Source organism: Paramisgurnus dabryanus, chromosome 6 (assembly GCF_030506205.2).
Source record: "Paramisgurnus dabryanus chromosome 6, PD_genome_1.1, whole genome shotgun sequence".
Lineage (NCBI taxonomy): Eukaryota > Metazoa > Chordata > Actinopteri > Cypriniformes > Cobitidae > Paramisgurnus > Paramisgurnus dabryanus.
This window is the reverse complement of record NC_133342.1, coordinates 16,261,376-16,276,195: the sequence shown is the minus strand read 5'-3', so window position 1 is coordinate 16,276,195 and position 14,820 is coordinate 16,261,376. Positions and strand designations below refer to the sequence as shown.

General features: G+C 36.4%; 1 protein-coding gene across 5 annotated transcripts in view; it reads right to left on the bottom strand.

Annotated features, from left to right (window-relative positions):
- arhgap21b (Rho GTPase activating protein 21b) overlaps positions 1-12,184 on the bottom strand; it is a 61,912-nt gene extending 49,728 nt beyond the window's left edge. For all 5 annotated transcript variants that reach the window (XR_012336827.1, XM_065268134.1, XM_073814935.1 and 2 more), the window contains exons 1-2: positions 11,977-12,184; positions 11,006-11,211 (exon numbers count right to left, since the gene is read on the bottom strand). Coding sequence is in view for 4 of the 5 variants with exons in the window: in XM_065268134.1 (XP_065124206.1) it covers positions 11,006-11,086 (81 nt within the window). In the remaining variant the exon portion in view is untranslated. The remainder of the gene's footprint in view (positions 1-11,005; positions 11,212-11,976) is intronic.
- Between the last annotated feature and the right edge of the window lie 2,636 nt (positions 12,185-14,820).

The following is a 14,820-nucleotide window of genomic DNA, read 5'->3' as shown; positions in this document are numbered from 1 at the left end:
CCAGGGGCATGGGTGAATAATAGATAGCTAACATGCAGTCGGGCCAGTCATTTTCAGAGGAAAAGCCGCAACGAAAAATTTAATAAAAATGCCATGCACACCACCCCGCGGTATTGGGTCTTTTACACTCTGCGATAATGGGAAAAAAAAACAACTGTAATTTACATTAACATTTTATTTCTTTATTTCTCTAACACTATTTCAGCATCAATGGCTATATTCATGATGAGGGACGGTTAATCTATACACAAGTTGAGGAAGGACATTTCCCATTAAAATAATATTTAAACAATATATTAGGGGTGTGCCATATCATACCGTTCATGATTATACTGGTATAACTTTTTACATGATAAAAAATGTCATATCATGATATAACAATGCAATGACGTATGGTGAATTTATGTTCCCTAACGCACACAGCAACAACACCTGAGAGCAAGAACAGTGAGGGGGAGATACTAGCAGCGGGTAACGTGCGGCCAAAAGCTAATGACTCAACCGAGCATCGCTGTTTAAATTACTTTAGTTACTGTTAAACTGAAGTGTTAAGGAGTTGTGTTATATAGGGTAAACACTGCCAACTCGTACCGCTGTGATGACAGCTACTTACTTTACTGACTGAATTTAAATCCAAAAATGTTCACAAATGTTTACATTCTAGTTGTACTGACGCATGTTTACTTAATATTTAATCAGACAGATCCATCTTATCTATTAATTTCCCATTACATTATGTGATCGAATGAGTTTAAAGCTCAGTTTTACCCTGTTTGTTTCTTCAGCGAGTGCCGCGAGGTGCGAGCGCAACGTTCGCTACTTGGTTCTTAAAGTACACCCGATTTCTCACAACATACAGACCACAGACACAGAGAGATCACTTGCTGATTTCTCCTGTGTTTATATCAAAATCTGATTTATTCACTTGTGTTTTATCTGAACTGGATAAACATTTCTCTCACAACCCCAAATGTGCCATGATTAATGTTTATGTTATTTATTTGATGTTTATGCGAACAAAAGTGCACTTACATGTAAAATCAATTTTTAAAATCAAAATTTTAACTTGTTAGCTAATGACTTAAGTTACGGGATCTGTGAAAATTACTGAAAATCTGTGGTAGTGTCATAGTGATAAATATTCATACAATTTCATCTCTAGTTTGTACTTTGTTTACATTTGACTCATGCTGTGTGATCGTGTCACTACTATTGCACTTTAATGCTGCTTCTGTCACCTTATGACAATGGATTTACACTTAGGTATTCTGTCATCAATGACAGCTCATTGGATGAAAAATGCACTTCCTTTTCAATAATTTTAATACCGTCATAAATATCATTACCGCAAAAATTCTTAAAAAATCTTGATATAATTTTGAGGCTGTATTGCCCACCCCTAAAATAAATAAAATTTAGAATGGAATGATTTTGGAATCTTTTTCTATTTTGTTGTTGTTTTTGCAAAATATATAAAAAACTAAATATCTTCATGACCATAGGGCCCGTTCAGATGCGGAGATTGTGTCAACACCACAGTGTGTTTGTGTAGGTGTGTGTGTTTGGGTCAGTTTTTTTTCCTCTGCCGCTCTCCTCTCCCTCTAACTTGTTGGACTGCATTTACGTAACACAGTCATGCCACTCATGCAAAGTAGACACACTCCCCCAATCATCAGACACACAAAGCATGAGTGCTATGGTCAGCCACATACCACCTACAATACAACCTTTAAAGGCTGTTTACACCTGGCATTAAGATGCGTTTTGGTTGATCAGATCACAAGTGGACAAGAGAGACGCATTCACGTTTACACCTGCTACTTTAACCCGTCTCTTTTGTCCACTTTCAACCGCTTCTGTCCTGATTACTGAGGGGGTGGTCTGTGGGCGAGTCCCTCTTCTTTTGTTTAAATAAGAGCGGGAAAAATAACGGTTTAAATTAATGCGAACTAATATTATGTCAGACGCCGCTGCTTGTTTTGTTGGTAAACATGCTGCACAGTGTTTTGTACATGTATATGGGAGAGCTTTCTTTGATATTTCAAAGCAATTGATGAATTAAGCTTGGCTAACTTTCACACCCTCGCAAAATGAAACAAAAATGAAAGAGGCAGAGAGCCACTTTAGTTTCATCAATGAAAGTTTAAAGGTTGCGCTGTACACTGTGTGGTCATGCTAGAAGTCATGTCCTATGTTAAACATTGTACTCAAAACATTACAGATTAGATCAATAGACTGAGAGTAGGTGGTGTTTCATAGCTGTTCGAATGGGTGATTCTCGTAAAATTAGACTTATGAGGTGTCATGAAACATTTTGATAAAAAGTAAATGTTATCAAAATAAGAAGCATACAGTTACAAACATCTCTTCATGTTTTATTTTGCACATGATTTCAAATGACATCATACAAAACCTTTTTTTTTCAAATTTAACCGCAACGTGTCCATGACTGGATTTGGGTTATTTGACATGGAAATTTTTGTAATTAAAAAAAATCAAAAATATAAAAAGCTTCAGTGCATGTTATACTATAAACATTTACAGTCAAGAAACATGTGGTGTTTGGTGATCATTGGTAAATGTAGACAATAATAAGAATATAAATGTGTCCAAGACCAATTTTCTCATTCTCCACAACAATTTTCAATCATTGTTTAAGCCCTCAAGGAACTAACATTTTCAAAAACTAATTGTTGGAAGGGACATAATTGACTGTGATAATCTAAAAAAATTAAATAATTCTGTAGGAAATATTTTTTAAATCCTCTAAAAATAATGGTTATAGTAAGTAACCTTAATCTTATATGTGCAAAACAAATTCTGATGCTGGACACCTTCTAAATCTGGATTTCGTGAGAATCACCTGAATACATTCAACCACATGTCCATTTACACCACAAAAGCAATCCGGTGGGTTTTCGACTTCCTCCAAATGTGGTCAAAAGTGGATAAGTTTTACATCCCGTTTACACCCGTCTTTAGTGTCGTCCACTTGTGAATCGATCAACCAAAACGCATTTTAATACCGGGTGTGAAAAGCCTTTTAGAGAATGAAAATATTAGCTAAACGTAACACAACAGCTATGATTCAAACTACTAAAACAAAATACATCATGGTTGGTGTGATATTTCAATCATAAATCTTCTGAAGTCAAAATCACTTATTAAAATCTACATCATCACTACCACTATTCTGTGAACTCAACATTGTAATAATATCTCTAGAGTTATTGTGAGCGTGATAGGCAAAGGTACATGAGCACTCCAGAAATTTCTTTTTTGTGACATATACATATATATATATATATACATATATATATATATATATATATACACATATATATATATATATATATATATATATATATGAATGTGTTAATACAAAATAATAAAAGTGAAAGTGTTAATTGCTTCACACAATATTCACTTAAAAGTTATTGAAAAAGTTATTCTGAATTTGTCACACATTTGTTTTTAGGCCGATTTGACAGAACCAGGGCCAATAACCTTAATATCCTGTTGCTGCAAAACAGCTGGAGTGCAGCTGATAAATACAAGATGCTTATGTAAAAACCAGCCCATGTGTTTAAACATACGTTGACCGACAATTTAAAAAATATGGATGGATCCTGCTCCACATACAGCCTAAATGAAAGTACAGGCTTACACTCCAGCAAACAGCGGTGCACATTACAGGTTATTTCCAGTCGGCACACTGGCACGTCCAACAGACATCTATGACAGAAAAACTTGGCATGGAAACTGCAACATATCTGTGATACCATCCATCCATACACCATTCCATTGTTCTGTATAAGATAAGAACACCAGCTCTTTCAGGATAAGCCTGCAAGCTTGTTTATAATTCATGATGAGCACAGAAGCACCTGGAAAACATGTTGCATTCCCTTGGGATGGCTGGGCTCACATCAGACATCTGAATTTCCTTTTTAGAAAGCCAAAACTGGATAAGCTGCTTTATGTTCCCCTAAATGATAAACACATGGACGCCTGAAGACGTTTAACAAGATAAAGTGGTTCACCCTCCCCAAGCAGGAATCTTGCATTGAGGTGTGCTATGATACTGGTGTCTTCAGCTGCACAAGAGGTGGATCAAGAAGTCAAGAACTACCAAAAGCAAGACCTCGGGGTTGAAAACGATAGCCTGGGTAACATCACCAATGACAACAGAGAAAGCGTTAAACTTCTGACTTTCATATTCTGTAAATTCATCAAGTCACTGCTGGAAAACATACTCTTAAACTAAAGTACTGGATTTAGGTCGTCTGAACCACTGCTATATGATTTCTGACGTTTTACGAGTCAAATGACTATTACCATGGATAAAGAACAGCTCTTTCTTTATTGAATTCCCATAAGGACCATAAGTTTATCATATGACGAGTCGAAAAACGCCCGAGAAATGGAAAAATACAACCCATGGACGAAAAGCTAGAAAAACAAATGCACATTTAACTTAACAATATGTCTCTTTGTGAAATGCAACATCAGCCTACCAGGTTCTTTCTTATCCATTAAGGCAGGGGTTCTCAAAGTCCGGACTCCGGTCCGGATCCGGACCCGACGGCAACTTGATCCGGACCGCGTCCACTTCATATTACAAGTGCATTCATTTCTATGTGATTGATTAAATGTGTGCATTTGCTATTTTACAAATGCATATTAAACTTGTAAACCATTCGTTTAGTTTTTTTTTTCTTTTTAGATTTAAGAGTATTCCTGGTCCGAAAATAAAACAAGTTATTTAAAAATTTCCTGTGTGACGCTGTAGCCATCACACCCAGATATTATGCACAGCTACTTCATGTACTACAGCTTTTGATCAGTCCTTACCAGTCACTGTTGGTTTGAGTCGTTTAAAACATGCATTTAAAAAAGCAACACTCGTCAAACATAATCTTATACATATTCTTTATTATCATGAAAATACCTGAAAAGGTTTGAAGAACAGCAATATAAATATATCCTTAAGCCATTTCCTGGAGCTCTGTGTGTCTGGTTCTTCGTCTGCAGCACATATTAAGTTTCTGCCCAAGAGCGCCCCCTGGCTTTTGGATGTAGCGGCATTTCACCGTAATTCATTGAGAAGCATAGCAAGCATCATCAGCCAATTTATAGGTGCACCCCTAATTTTGGTCAGTGTCTCAGCCTACCAACCACACTTTTTTTTGCCATGTTTTATGCATATGATGGAGAACAAATTGTGCCATTTCTCTAATTAGGTTGCTCTGTATTTTGCACCTGGTTACTTTTGGCATATTTCTTGTGTTTTTTTTTTTAAAAAAAATTTACTTTAAATGCAAAATACACTTATGTTTTTCCCAAAGTATTTGTTTTGATTTGTTATATAAACAAATGATTTACATAAAGTTTTTCCGGACCTATTAAAATTATGGGAATTCAGATTTGGACCTTTCAATGTAAACTTTGAGAACCCCTGCATTAAGGTGTTGCCAATGATTATTGTTTTGATACAGTATGCAGATAAATTATCATTTATAGTGCACAGGAGCTTAAAATGCACATTGTGCTCACTGTCTATCACGTCTACTTTTTGTTGTATTGTTTGCATTTACGCTTATTCGATGCATCCATTATTTCAGATATCAAAACCAATAATGCATAAAAATAAGTAACTTATCTATCCGTTAGAAGCTACGTTTCCATTACAGATGCTAATGGTCTAATCAGATTCAATGGATTATGCTAAGCTATGCTAAAAGCGAAAAAATCTAGGGAAGCTGGAAAATGAGTCTATTTTTAAAAAAAGTGGAGTGTCCCTTTAATATAAGGAAATGGACAAAGTTGATATAATAACAAGGTGATATCTATAACCAATGATTTCTATCATGACCAAGTAGTGGCTTGTCCGCTTGGCAACAGAACACAATTATGAAGATGATATATTTTCACAGAATGTTCTTTGGGTGTTTTCACATATAGTTCATTTTAAAAGAACCAAACCCAGTTCACTTAAAGTGAACCAGAAAAGGAACTAGCCGAATGTGACCACAGTCCTTATGGTGTTTGCAATATAGTGGACTCAAAAGAGGACCCAAGTTCTGTTTTTGGTCCTTTTCCGAACTGAAGTGATCTCAGATCCTTTCTTGTTCACATCACAACTTCATAAAAACTCAGATCCCAGCTTTCTTTTCTTTTGGGTCCTTTTACGGGGGTCTGAGATCACTTGGTTTGTTCAGATATACACCCTGAACTGCTCTGAGAGCATTTGGAGGGCTCAAACGAACTAGGTGTGAAAACACTCTTTATGTTATGTAGGATGATTTTGTGTAGAAAACAGAAAAAAAAATGACAAGCAGGGTCACATATTTCCATTTAAGAAGAATAACCAAAAAAGTTCAGAAGCCACTGGTCACTATATACTTTATATTGTAAGGAAAAAAGAGTCTCAAAGATCCTTGAAAATATTTGTCCCACAAAAGTCAGTCATACTTATGTAACTTTGCACTACATGATAATATAAGGAAAAGCCAATACAGCCTAAAACTAAAATAAATAAAAAAACAGTAACTTAATAACTAAAAACCTGTGTTAATGCAGAGTTCTGCATTTTCACCCAATAAACTCTCAGCTTATCTAATCAGCATACAGCCAACAAGTTTCCTTTCCACATTGCTCAGGTTGAAACCACATCACTCGGTAATGAAGATAGACCTACCACTGGCAGACAAGAAACATCCCTGACTCCATTCGCGCAGAAAAACAGACATTGGAGCATATTAGATTAAAGGGGAGGGCTGATGTGTGCAGGAATAAATTGATTCTATAAATAAATGACCTTCAACCTGCTGTGAATGTGGGCAGGAGTTTATACAAAGGTCTTCATTCAGACAGCCGGCAGAGAGTCGACCATGCACAAAAATGCTAATTCATGGGAGTGAACTATAGTTGGACAGCTATAACCAGCATAGACATAGTAGCGATACTTAAAGTTTGTTATATGATCAAAATGTACTATCACTGTTTTAATTTAATTCACATAACACAACAGTTTGTGCGGTCCTCTATTTTGACAGGCTGAGCAGCGCTCCTAGAGTGTACTAGTAAGAAAAATGCAAAAGGGTTCGTTTTTATTGTTTTAAGAGGTTATTTTACTATAATTTTCTTGAGTGTGACAGATGGAAAATTCAACACACATGCGCCAAGCATAACAACAAACATTTCTCAACTAAGGCAGTCATTCATACCTGCTACACAAATACAAGAAGCTCAGATGCAAACGCCAATAAATGCTAGGGATGGGCACGAGTACTCAATTGCTCGAGTACTCGAACGTGGCATCGATGATCGATCACGAAAACGATGATCATGTGGGTTTATTTATTTATTTATTGTTGATATGGCGGCATTTGGATGTCTGATTAGACAAGCGCCTGTGGTAGTGAAGACTGGGTCTGGAGATGCGTTTTTGACGTCGTGTCGAGCTACGCAGACCGGCGTATGACATTACCATGCGTGATTCAAAAGAAACAGATAATTCCGGAAAAAAAAACCAGATCATTCCGCGCAACCGCGTCGCAGCAACCAGCCGATCCGCGCATTGCGCGGCAGCCCGCCGATCCCACTGAGGCACTATGGTTTAAAAGGATGCCATGATTTTCGGAAATACAGTCAGTCAGGTGCAAAATGTACAGCGCCGTCAAAAGTTCAAAGGGTAATCATCTCATATTTAAACATCAAATGTCAAGAGATACCAGAGAGCCATACGAGCATTACCATTACATCTTGACTGAGGTAAGAGGACGACACGACACAGCTAATTGCTAAAATAATACCAAAAGACCTAAAGCTGCTTAATGTTATGAAGCTTGAGCTTTGACTGCACGCGTTTAAAAGTGAGCTGTTTATGATGCACATCCACAAAGGGATTTAACCTTTCTTTTTTTTAGATAACTTAGTTGAAAACTTAATTGAAGTCTTGCATTTTATGCAGATAGATGCACATTGTACATTTATGTAAAGGCTTAATATTATGTAGAGTGCGTCATATAGAAAGCGCTTCGGTTTGTGTTTAACGCTTTAGTTTCACTTCATCATGCAGCTTTTCCTGTAAGAGGTTTCTGTTAAAAACATTTAATTCATTTAAAATCTAGTATGTGTTCATTGTTCGGTCATTGTTTCTTAAAAATTAAGTTTTATTTGAGTGTTTTTAATCAAAATATTTTCATTTTCACCATGACGTGTACGCCCTTTGATTGCCCCACTCGTTCTTCAGACCTATGGATTAATCTAAATGAAAAAATGACATAAATGCACATCCCTACTAAATGCTGCATAAAAAAATAGATGATAATATTAACCGAATGCTCTTGGCGCATATTATACGCTTATCAAATACTTTCGCTACAAATCCACTTAATGGCCTCAGGTCATTCAGAAATATCGCTTTGATTGCAGAAACAAAAATGTATAAGCAAATTCCTCCAAGTGCACGGAAGAAAAATTAGATGAATTGCCACGTTCACATGTCGAGGTGCAAGAGTTTTTTACCTTAAAAGGTTTTACTTGAAACGTTTTTCTAGCTGAATAACAATGAAATGACCGAAGTGAGATTTGCGAAAATAAGGCATTTTTATCACTGACTACAAACCTTTTCATTGCCATTAAGGTGAAATTACTGAACCTAAACATAAGAGCCTGATTAAAATGCTCACTTACAAGAAAAAGGTCAGATGCAGGGTTTTGCATGGGCTGGGCCGTATATCAGGTTTAACGGATATATCAATGTGGTTTCCGACGTGATGCGGAATTAGCCAATATCGTTCATATCGATATCGTTTGATGCGACACGTGTTCTGCGCAGACCAGACCCCGCCTGCTCCAGAGAAAAGTTGTACACATCATGGAGAAACACGCAGAAACTCTTGATTCACGCTTGGATGCACCTCATGAATGTAGCAAAAAATGTGCCTGCACTCGGAGGATTGTAATAATTGAGTTCTAGACTAGAAAAAAATCCGTCCCAACAAAGTGTGTGATGCTCCATCATAACATCATTTATCCAATGCCCTATTGTAGTTATTCCTCATCACTATTATAGCAATATCAGGTGAGTGATAAATCTAAAGCGATTTTACTAGCATAACATTTTTGTGACTGGCACTGTAAGGACAAAAGGATTGTAACATCCCCTTTCAATAAAGAGGTTTGACTACCTTAGTCATTTCTGTGAACACAAATCTTAATGCTAGTATATAAATAAAAATTGTGTTTCTAATTTTATGGATTTTATCATTATAACAGTATGGGCAGGACCCACTCTTGTGCAAAAAGTAAAGTAAAAAAAACCAGCTGAACAACTTTGGTATGACAAACATTCACCACCCAAACCCCCAATATGTTTTTTTATGGTACTGCATGGTATAGCATTCATTTTTGTTTTGATTGGATGTAGTGGAATAGATAGTTTATTAGAAAGGGAGTGTTTACAACTTTATGGTACCGCTTCAGCCACAAAGATTATGCAAACTGTTTAAATTAAGGTTAAATAAAGGCTTTGACTTTCAAGTAACCATTTATTTGTTTTTGTAAAAAACACTGGATAGCGCCATTCCTCCTAAAAATACTAGGATATGAGCTCCTCAAAATATCCATTTGCTTACATATAGTCACACCGAATCTACAATGTACATAATAATTTTTAGCTGAGTTTACTTTCTATCTCAGAGGGAAATTCCAGCTCTTCCAATGTATTTAAACAAAAACAAAAATTGAAACCAGAACTCACTCACATTTGCAAGTAAAGAGCCAGTCCACCTCAGATTGCTTAAACTGGACATAAGCCAACAAAGTCAGGTGTTACAGCTAAAGCAGCAAATAAATCTTCCTTTTCAAACCAAGTTAGAATATCAGCTTCAACATAAAGCAAACTGAAAAGCACACGACACATGAAAGCTATAACTTCAACTTCCACATCAAAAGGAACACTGCAAGTATTATTTGAGTGTCAGCACTCAGATGGGCTCCACATTGACCATGTGTTTAAAGAAAGGGGTTTCACATCAGCTGTTTGCACTGTAGCAGCACTGAGATCTGTCGGCATGGACTGTTTAGAAAAGCTTCCCCCACAGCATGCTCACAGATAAACGGATGCTCCACGCTACCAAGAAAGCCCGCCAGGGAATTTCCTTCAAGGGCATCCAAGGAATTTTATTTCTTCTGCTGCAAACATATTTATTACTGTAAATTACAGTACTTTATATTTCTCTGTGTCAACAAAGGAATTTCAGACAACAATTAAACTCCAGACAGTGAAACTGCATAGAAATATCCAGACTGTTTCGTGCTAAGGGATGTAATTTGCATCCATCAAAACGTCACAAACAGAGTTCTAAACATTAAGCAAAGTAAATGAAATCTTATTGAACAAGTCCAGCCATACAAATGTCTGCTTTCGATCTTCAGACTCGCCACAGAAAACATAAAGTTGCAATTGTAATGTTTCAATAATGCTACATAAAAGAATAGGAAAAAGCAATTCCACAGTAAGAGAAAAGTTTGCATTCAGCAATGAGTCCTTTTCACTTGGAAAGCTGGATAAGGAAACAGCACACCCGAGCTAATGACAACAACACAGTGCACAACAGCACAACTGAATTTGATCTCATGACCTGAACATGTTTTTAGTGAGAGCTATCCAGCTATCAGTGTGAGGAAATTACTAGATAATAAGAAATTAAAGTCATTTATCCCTGACATATGACATCATAACATAAACAATGAAATTAGTCCCTCTAGATGCGTTAATGAACTTTATGGTTAAATGGTTCACTTTGATAAAAACGTTTTCTTGTCCATACTTTACTGAAACCGTCTTCAGTCTTAGAACTCGGTCACATCCCATGGAGTACCATTTCTTAGTGAGCACAGATATATGTTGGTAAAAACCAACAGGGATAATTCATGGATACATCGCTATTATGCCCATCAAGCTGTAAGAAACGGATCATAACATGGTTCTAACCTCGCAGTGTGGAGATAGACCAGCATAATTCAGTTCATCGTCATCTTCATCGTCTGGTTTCGTCCAATGTGTCGCCATCATTTCACTTCACAAACAAGACGGAGTACCGCTGCAGCCCACATGTAGAGAAAATCCTCAAATCACTTCTGAGGTCACTCTTCAACATCCAAATCAACTCCATTTTCCACATGCATGGGTAAATGATCCTGTAGGAGCAACAAAAGCATTATAAATGTGGATGTTTTCATTACTAAAAAAAAACAAAAACATTTTTGAAGTAAACAAAGTCACAGCAGTCGAAGCATCAATACAAGTGTTGACTTAACAACTTAAAGTATTTTAGTTCTCCTTTTATCACTTTGTAAAATTACACTTGTGTAGTTTACACGTATTTACAAACAGGTTATTATATGTATAATAACAATTTCTGATTAGATTTTGTTTTTGATGTGCAGTAAACCCCCATTGAGAATAATAACGCGCTCAATATGAACGCCCAAAAATCGCTTATTCAAGCAAAACACGAGTCTTTCCCTCAAGCCACATGGTTGCATGCGCTTCCATGTTTGTCCATTACAAACTCACTCAAGCTGTGAGATATTACACTGAATAGTAAATTAAATACATTTAATCTCGTTAAAAAAAGTGATAACGTGATAGAAAGTATTATCGGAATGTATGCGACGTGGTTTGATCTGTTGGGTTACACTCAACTGGTGTCTGAGCTGCTAATAGCGCTGGAAACTTTCTGCTCTGGATTGATGTCGTGTACACAAACACAACAAACTACATAAACACAATTTAAAAGTGTGTAACTTTCTTTTATTGTTTTAACATTCGCAATCAGTCCCTGAATGAGTGAAGTGCGAGTGTTTAAAGTGATATACAAAGTCATGAGCTCCAGTTAGCTCGTGTAGCTAGCAAAACAAAGTAAAGGCTAACTGGTATTGTAAAGGCTAGCCAGCACCTACCTGTTGGGAATAAAGCGCTGATGTAACGCTGTTAACGCCCATTGCGGAGAGAAAAAAACTCACAGATTCGTTAAAATCGCGTAAACAGGTGCAAAAGTTCGTGTCATATCTTAGTTTTAATAGATAAAAACAATGTGAAAGTTTTCTTATTCCCGGTCCAACTCAGCACACACGCGCGCGCAGCACTCGCTGGATCGGGCTCGAGCGATCTCGGAATCCTTGGAAACGCCACCCTTTTTCGAGCTGGCAATCTTCCGTCCAATCAGATTCTGTGTAACAATTCTTGTTTAAATTCCATCCAATAGGCAGCGTTGTTACAAATTGTATTTTCTAAAAACAATATAATCTTTGTATAAAGTATATATTTTTTCAATCATGACACATTTTTTGTTTGAACAAATGCATAACCATTTAAAATAACATTTTCTGTTTTATTTTCGATGTTTTACAAACGTATTTACTGTTAAGGCTGTTATCACTGTAATTTAGTTCTCTAAACTAATTTAAACAAAATCAGCAAATAATTCCAACTTATTTTATTCTTGTGTTATACAGACTAAATCACAGCAATGTGTTTCCCTCCTCCTATCTCTGATTGTTTAGCTGTCATATGCTACCAGTACAAATAAAGCAATGTTGTGGGATGAAACGTCTTGTTAGGACGTTTTGTATCTCAAAACAAAAATGACAGTGTTGTTGTTTATGTGTTACCCTGTGACACATTCTGACTAAACAATACACAAACCCTTTACAAAAAATCATAAAATACAGTAATTAAACTAATGTAAACATAATATTGATATTTAAAATATTAACTCTGTTAACACCCTCTATATCTGTAAAGGTACACTATGTAGTCTAAATAGTTTAATGTGTAGAACAGTAATATTTATTTTGTAGCATAGATAATAATAATAAAAAATAAATTAAATCAGTATTTACTATGTCAAGTGAAGTCATACGCTTTTTGTATTTAAAGTGTAGTTTGCTTATTAAAATTTCCATTTTTGACATACAAGAAGTGCTCCATAGATAATTCCACATTTAAATGGACAATTATATACTCTCATTATATAGTTTCTCTCTCTCTCTCTCTCTCTCTCTCTCTCTCTCTCTCTCTCTCTCTCTCTCTCTCTCTCTCTCTCTCTCTCTCTCTCTCTCTCTCGCAAATACAACTGTTTGTCTGGATTACAGGAGTCACATGTTGGCCTGGTTCAAAGCAGGGTCGGGCAGTTTTGGCATGCAATTAGCAGTGGCTGTGGAATGTCTGCACACACACACACTGTGCCCCACAAAGCGGACACACGAGGAGTGGCTGTTATGCTCACAATCTCAGAGAGTTTGGCCAGGGGTTCATCCATCATCTCATTGCCATCACAGTACAATTTAATCAGTGTCAATATTTAAATATGAGCAGAACATGTAAATATTTTTATTGAGATTGTTTCTTTATTATGAGCTATTATATTTTACTATTTATCCGTCTAGAGCTTGATCATTTTTAGATGGATAGTCAAAGGTACATTGACAGGCAGTAGGGAAGAGAGGACCATTAATGCATTAAATGATAGGCTTGATACAATATTATACCTATCCCTATATGCAGTTAATAAAAGTGCCTGCTAAATAAAGAAATAAATGTAATTGTTATATAGCGTACCTATTATATATATATAATACGTGTGTATATGTGTACGTGTATGTATATAAACATGTATATACATTCTATAGATTCATTTATATACTTACTCCATAAACTAGATTTGAAGGAATTATCTTTTCAGTTTGTTGGAGACAAGTCAGTATCATTGTCCATATTTACAAATCACAAAAGGAAAAAGAGCTAGAGAGCTCGGCAAAATGTGTTCAGTTTCTAGCGCCACGCACAAATGTTCCTTTCATTCATGGCCAGCAGAAGGGGCCACCTGTTGTAGGGATTGAGTGGCCTTTGTTCCGAGGTCGTCCTGACCAGGGACTTTCACAATACTTCTCAACCCAGGGAATTCCTCCCTCTGCAGTCTGTTCTGAAATGGAGCTCAATCCATAGCAGACACTCTCCCGGGAAGCGGCCAGCCTAGGAAGAATGTCAGTCAGCTGTGATGCTTTCATGCAACCAAACTGGAAATACGCCTGCCAGTTATAACTTGAAAACAGGAACAGTGTCCATCCTTGCTTAGACTAGTTTATTCTAATTATTTTAATTCTAATTAAGTTTAAATAAAAAATTATCCTAACATGCTTATTATTTGAATGTGTATTAACTTTTGACAATTTTGCTGCCACAGAGAATTAACTTAAAGCAGTTTGTGCAGCCATCGTCACTAACAAAACAGGGGAACAGACCTAACCATGGTTAACTAGGCAAACAGAGAGAGAGAGGGCCGCATTGTTTTCCCAGCACACTGAAACTTCATCCTGCTGTTTAAATGCTGGAATCATGTGTCAGGTGTATGAAAGGGCACAACAGCTCCTCCCATTTTCTATTGTGAATATCCACTCACTCTATCAATGCCCCACTTTTATTTATCTGGCATATCAAGGGAACAAAACAAAAACTAGATTCTGGAAATCAGATAGATGTTTTGTTTGTGCTTTTCTTGTGCCTGCATTTAACCTCCTTGGCTTTGTGGATGCCATTTATACTAAATAAGTTCAGAAAAGGAACGAGAATTAACGTAATATAAAAACTCGATTTTAGCATTTGTTATACATTGTTATACGTAGGGCATTTTTTTGCGTTGTCAAGGAGTTCCAAGTGTCTTTTTAGTGTGTATGTAGATGGTAGCGTTTACCAAGTGGTTAGGGTTACAAGTCATTTTTTGTCATTTCCTAGTAGTCTAGACT